Below are 6,877 nucleotides of genomic sequence, written 5' to 3'. Positions count from 1 at the left end.
AACTTCCACCAGTCCTTCGCTCCCAAGCGAAGCTGGTTCAGCGCGAACCGAACCTTCAAATGCTCAGGAGTTGAGCAAGTGAAGAAACACCCCTCTATATCAGAAATCCATCTCATAGCCGCCACCGGGTCCTGGGTCCCATCAAACTCTGGTGGTTTTGTGTTGCTGAACTCTCGGAACAACAACGCATCACCACCTTGCGGCCTCGCGGCAGCAATAGCTACGGTAGCCGCTGCAACAGCAGCCTCAGAAAGAGCGGCATAACGCTCGTCGAAGGTCTCAATCAACGTGGTCTTAATAGACCCGAACATCTCTGGTATCTCTGCCCTGATGGCCGCAGCCACCTCCTCATGGATGATCCGACGGATCTCCTCATCACTGGTCTCACTGCTCTCAGGCATCAGACGTGTCCTCACCATGATCTACCTCTGAAATACAACATACGATAAATTAGAATCCATTCGAGCATACTCACACTCGACAACTCTTCCCTCCTTGATCCTTGGTATTCCAAAGATTCCTACTTAGGTTGTACACCGCTCCGGTGCTTTCATTGGTACGGGCCCAATACTACTGTCCGCACCGTATCAGAATACACCCCAAGTCCTCCTCTTTGGGTCACAAATTCCAAGTACTCTATCATGCACAATCCACTCTCTAACAAATCTCTCATAAGCCCCTCGCTGCTACCTACTCACTCTCAAGCATCTCATAGCAGCTCACCTCTCCCTAGGCTAAGGCATCACAAATCAGGCCACTCTAGTCCTAATAGGAGTACCTAGCCTACTCTAGCATGAGAATACATCATATCAATATCAATATCACATAACATGAGGGTATTTTGGGAAATCACCGTTCGGGCGTGGACTGATCGTACACACAACTCTGCTTTGCGTTCATCCAAAAATCTTTTATTCTTTTTGAAATACTTCTCAAATCCTCAGTTTGAGTTCAAATACGCCCGAAGGTGTACTCGAATCCCTCAAACCAATGCTCTGATACCAACTTGTAACACCGTGAATTTCAAAATAATTTTTCGCATAATATAAAAAAACATATTCATTTAATTTTCATAAAACATCAGTATTTGAAACTCCAATCAATGTCATACAATAAATCCCAAGATCACATATCATAAAAATCCCATGTGTGTATACTGATCAAGCCGGCGCCTTCCCACGGTCATCACTAGTACCTGAAACAATAAACACCAACACTGTAAGCACAAAGCTTAGTGAGTTCCCCAAAATACCACGCATAACACATATTAGCCACTCGATGCTATAACTCTGTGGGTCCGTAGACCCTACTCTGTGAACCCTCTGGTTCTAACTCTGGGAACCTTCCGGTTCCAACTCTATAAGCATGCACAGCATAAATCACATAGAAATAATGCAGTACAACACATAACATATATATATAGCATACAAATACTCTGTTACATAACTCTGAGTACCTACTCAAGGTAAAGTATAGTGAGAAGACTCACCTCATATATCTCGATAACTCGCGAATCCCGGAAATCACTCGTGCTCGATCCTCCGAGCTATAATCCTCCTATATCATATATCTCTAATTAAACACTTTTACAACTAAGGTTGACTACCCCTATCAAGTCAACACCGGTCAACTCCGGTCAACGGTCAACGGTCAACTTTGACCGGACTCGGCGAGTGCACTAGAGTGACTCGGCGAGTCTATACGTGTTCACTGACTCCCTAGGATCCTCTCTTGACACGTCGAGTACATCCCTAACTCGACGAGTTCCACCTGACACGAATCGCGGGGCCACCACGACTCAACTCGCCGAGTCTCAAGAACAACTCGGCGAGTTCCAGCTTGACTCAGTCCACCTGTCAACCCTCTCTGACTCTCCCTGACTCACTGAGTCAACCCATAACTCGGTAAGACCACTCGCTAAGTGATTAAAGGCAATCTTCATGCTACTCGCTGAGTCTGTTCTTCGGACTCGGCGAGTCTAAGCCATGCATGAACTCAAACTCACTCCTGAGGTCAGATCTGTTCCAGTAACTCATAGATCCAGTCCTTCCAAGCACATTCATCACGTAAAGATACAATCTTGGCTACCATGCAACGCTTACAAGGCTTCTTTTGGTGAAATGACATCTAAAATGGTAACCTAAGTCCCCAACTCAAAAGGATATGCATAAAGCAGGGCATTTGGGACTCTCTGGACCTACTAAGATCCATATCTAGGTACCAATTCCTAAAGGGACCTTTCACACTCAAATTACAAGGCATGAAGAAACCCTAGATTTGACCATATACATAAAAACACGAGAATAAGCTCTGAATAATACCTCAAATAACTTCCTCTGCCAAAATGGAAGTAGGTCCAAGCTCCCCAACTCTCCTAGTTTGGCCTTCTTCTTCCCTTCTTGCTAACACACACAAAGATGATGAATAATGGCCTCCTTTCTCACTCACAATGACTCACAGATGCTCTGGTGCTCTCAAGGTCGAAGGTAGCCGCAATGAAGTGTTATAAGGCCCTTTAAATAGGGCTCAGGGCCGGGAAATTAGAGTTTCATTAAACAGCGTGGACTCACCGAGTCCACTCTTGGACTCGTCGAGTCCGGACGCGAACCCGCGTCCAAATTCGCGATCCTACTCGGCGAGTCTAGGCTCCAACTCGCCGAGTCTCCTCACAATTTACCAAAAATGAATAAATGAATAATACCTGGGAATCCGGGCTGTTACATTATAAAACTAATGCTATTAACATCGTTTTTTTACAACAAAAAAATAAATAAATAAATGAATAAATAAACTTTACTTGAAACAACTAAAAAGTGGCTACAATTACAATGAGTTTAAACATTTCGCATTTACATCAAAAGATATAATTAACATTCTTACTTCTAATATTGATCCAGTTAAAAGTCAAACGTTTCGTCGTATTGACCAGATCAAAACTTATTCTCGCTGAGTTGTTAAAAATATAATTGTTCCATTATTTCCAAATAACCCAAACCATGGCTATGAGCACCATTAAAATCACATTTTTTATTTTTGTGAGTTTAAATTGCTTTTTTTTTTTTTAATATTCTAAAAATAATTCTTTCATTTAATGTTTTGTTTATAACTACTAGGGTCGGTTCTAAGGTGGTGTGGGGTGTGTGTTGCTAACCCGCCACTAACCCATCGTCGATCTATCGCAATTACATTGGAATCAAATGGCATGTGTCACAGTTTTATTTACCGTCGATGATTATTTCTAAACGAACGGCGTTCTTTTTACTCATAGCCACTAATATAATTAGTGACAGTCTATCGACGGTATGTTAGGCGTCAAATATTATAGTATAATAAATAAAAAAGTTATATTTAGGAACTCTTTCTAAATTTTCACATGAGACCTTTAAATTTTACGGACCAATCATGTAAGTACTAAGTAAAAAATATACTATTGTGAATTATGAAATAGTTTTTAATAACTAAATTAGAAGAATTGATCAATACTCTAACACGGCTACAACTCTCAAAGAATGTAATATTTATTGATATGTTATTAATTTCATAGTTTGCGATTAAATTGTATGTGAATTCCCATTTATTTGCAAATTATCATTTTGATAGTTGTTACTGTAAATGACAATTTGATGTTATTTTTCATTGATTTTTGAAGTTTTAAAGGAAAATGTTGAGAAATGAATACTCATACAATTCTAACCATAAGTAATTTTGATAGTGATATTAATAATTTTGTATCTAAAATGATAGAATATGTATTTTTCTTAAATTAATGGATTGTGAAATTTGTGTCACTCCTAGCCCAAAATATATTTGGACCAACCACTTGAGAATTGGTTGCACGAGATGGATTTATGTACGCTCGTGAGACTAAGATAGTAAAATCTACAAGTATTACAACTATATAATGGCAAGTCTGGAATATAAATTCATATGGTTCACTCAAAGTTATAATATGAAACAAACGTAGTCTTACACAAATTTAGTAATTCAATTCTTTTCATTATCATATGCATAAACTCAAAGCTACATCCAACTGAATTATTTATCATTAGATTTCGTGACACCCAACATTTAAGGATCAAAATAGTATTTAAGGACACTGTCTAACACCATCCAATTCAATATCCTGGTTATGATTATCATCATGTATATAATATTCCAAAAAAAATGATTCAAGGTAAGATAATTCATTGTTGTTTTTTTAAAGATTATTTTAATATTACTTTGTAAATGTACAAGTAAAGTATTTGAAACTAGAAAACGTGAATAAACAGGAAACAAGGGATATGCATTTTAATTGTATATTCTTACATAGCGCAAAAAAATTGTTGTATAATCTAACTGATATTTATCACTTGAAATCGGAAACACTAAAGGTAATACATTTGATTCATAAAAATATTGAGGTACTTTTATTTGGTATTTAGGATGACGAATTTTGCATAGGTTTATGAAAAAAAAAACCTACAAAAATAGATAAAAAAAATAAAAATAAAAAATCAATTCAACCCATAAAATAATAAAACTATGGTCTAATTTAGGTATACGGGCTCTTAGTGTAAAAGGCTAATATTTGGGCTACTGAACCCATTTAGTGTACAGGTTTCTTTCTCCGTTTCTCTTTTCTCGCGACATCAAGCAAAGAGAGAGCGTCTCTGCAGCCGATCTGGAAGTGTTCCTTTCTGTCTTTGCGTCGCCATTTCAGAGTCTGATTGATCGTATGCTCTCATCCAAATAGTTTATTGGTCGCCATTTCATTTTGGTACGTTTATCAATTAGCATACCTTACGACGTTTATTCTTAGTTAAACGAACACACTCACTAATCGATTGTCGTTCTACCTCGCCGTTTCCATAAACGCAAAAACTTCACCTTCATCGGAGCAAATGACATATTCCATACCAGGATATCGTTACAATTGCCAATTTATATTACTTTTTCTGTTCTGTTGTACATTTTCTATACGTTTCCTTTTGTTCTGGTTTTATGCCTACCAACTGTTCGACGAATTGTTCAAATTTTGCATTTAGGGATTTGTTGCAAACTCGGTTAAATTCATATAAATATTGAACTACAAACAACTTTGAAAGCCTATCAGATGGTTAACATATAAAAGTTTAATATTCTTTTCGTCAATCTGATGCAGCATTCATGTTTTTGGCACGAGTTTTTGGAAGGAGACTCTTTGCAACTGCAACATCAGAAGCTTCTGCTGCTGGGGCTGCAGCTAGTAGTAGAGTTAGGACTGCACATAACCCTCTTGAGGAGTTCTTTGAGATTGATAGAAACCCTGAGGAGGAGAAACCTGTTGTCTACGGTATATACATCTCTATTTTATTTATTTATTTAAACTTCGGTATAAAGAATATTGCATATATTCTTTTTTGTTCATTATACTATTTGAATCATGTTTTTGTTCAGGGCGTAGCTGGAAGGCTTCAGAGCTACGTTTGAAGTCATGGGAAGATCTACATAAGTTATGGTATGTCCTGCTGAAAGAAAAAAACATGCTCATGACTCAACGCCAGATGCTTCATGCTCAAAACTTGCGCTTTCCTAATCCTGAACGCCTACCTAAGGTTATTATTATTATTATTTTTCTTTTTATTTTTTTCAGCATAAATCAGGTGCTATTGTTGTATGTATGAAGTGTTGTTGTCTGAATAAGTTAAGTGATGTGTGGGTGTAGGTTAGGAAATCGATGTGCAGAATCAAACATGTGTTGACTGAGAGGGCAATTGAAGATCCGGATCCTCGGAGGACTGCTGAGATGAAACGATTGATTAATGCTTTATGATCATCTTCTTGTTTTTTTAGCATCATAATCATAATATAACCAATAAACTGAATTCGAGAGGTGAGTATGAGACCTTTTCATTTTATGTTTGTAATTGTATGCACTAGATTTGTATGCATCATATGTTTTCATGTCGTTTTGTACCACAAAATTATTGTCTTTTTATCTGGGATATGTCTTTTCATTTATTCCATGGAGATGAACAAAAGAAAGGGGAGCACATTGGTCATTTTTTTTTTCTTTTATACAATGTTTATGTAGACAAAAATTAGTGGAAAAAGAAAGAAAAGACATGGTGGCTTGGAAAGGTTGGAAGCATTTTATGGGTAGGGTTTTCTCTTGATGGAGAGGATTCATGGTTTAGATCTTCATTGATTTTTAAAATTTTAATATATAAACAAGCTTTTGAGAGTTTTTAGCTTTTAACAAAAAAACTCTCAATCTAAGGGTGTGTTTGGCAGCAGTCTTTTGGAGCTTTTAGCTTTTAGTAAAAAAATTGATTTAAAAAAAAATCTTTGTTTGGAAGTATGAGCTTTTAGTTTTGGTTTTAATAAAAAAAACTTTAAATCTCAAAGCTACTCCATGTAATGTAACATGTAATGTAACGTGTAGGAAAAGCTAGTGAGTTTTTTTAATCGATTTCTAAAATTGCCCTTCTATTTATTATGGTTCACATTTAGCTTTAAGACATTTACCTTTTCATGTAATTTTACATATTTTAAAAGCTTCTAATTATTTTTACTAAATATTCATACAACAAATAAAAACTATAACTTCCATCTAACAACTAGTTTTGCTAAACCAAACACATATGTAGTGTAGGAGAATAAGGAAAAGACAAAATTTCACAAATTGTCATAGTTTTTTTTCAAATTTTCCCTAATATAGTTCTTATGAAACATTTTTTTATGCGAATGGTCTGTTTAGAGTAAACTTTGCACACAATTAGTTCTTATGACTAATACCGTTAGTTTTTATGTTAAATATAAATGAAAAGACTATAGTGCCCTTGCACACCATCACATACACATTTTTTTTCTATCTCTTTCTCATTCACATGAACACTAAGAACAAGAACATTTA

General features: G+C 36.4%; 1 protein-coding gene across 1 annotated transcript; it reads left to right on the top strand.

Moving 5' to 3' along the window:
• The first annotated feature begins 4,599 nt into the window (after window positions 1-4,599).
• Window positions 4,600-5,925, top strand: LOC111900708 (uncharacterized). Its single transcript, XM_023896590.3, has 4 exons — window positions 4,600-4,759; window positions 5,144-5,314; window positions 5,419-5,576; window positions 5,687-5,925. The coding sequence occupies exons 2-4, from the start codon at window positions 5,149-5,151 to the stop codon at window positions 5,792-5,794; spliced, it is 432 nt and encodes a 143-aa protein (XP_023752358.1). The 5' UTR covers window positions 4,600-4,759; window positions 5,144-5,148; the 3' UTR covers window positions 5,795-5,925.
• Window positions 5,926-6,877: the final 952 nt, after the last annotated feature.

This window comes from Lactuca sativa, chromosome 5 (genome assembly GCF_002870075.4).
Source record: "Lactuca sativa cultivar Salinas chromosome 5, Lsat_Salinas_v11, whole genome shotgun sequence".
Taxonomy (NCBI): Eukaryota; Viridiplantae; Streptophyta; class Magnoliopsida; order Asterales; family Asteraceae; genus Lactuca; species Lactuca sativa.
This window is presented reverse-complemented; position numbering and strand designations above follow the sequence as displayed.

Coding starts and splice junctions, on each gene's coding strand:
- LOC111900708 (XM_023896590.3), top strand. CDS start 5,149: ATGTTTTTGGCACGAGTTTTTGGAAGGAGACTCTTTGCAACTGCAACA. Junction 5,315..5,418: donor GGAGAAACCTGTTGTCTACG/GTATATACATCT, acceptor GTTTTTGTTCAG/GGCGTAGCTGGAAGGCTTCA. Junction 5,577..5,686: donor ATCCTGAACGCCTACCTAAG/GTTATTATTATT, acceptor GTGTGGGTGTAG/GTTAGGAAATCGATGTGCAG.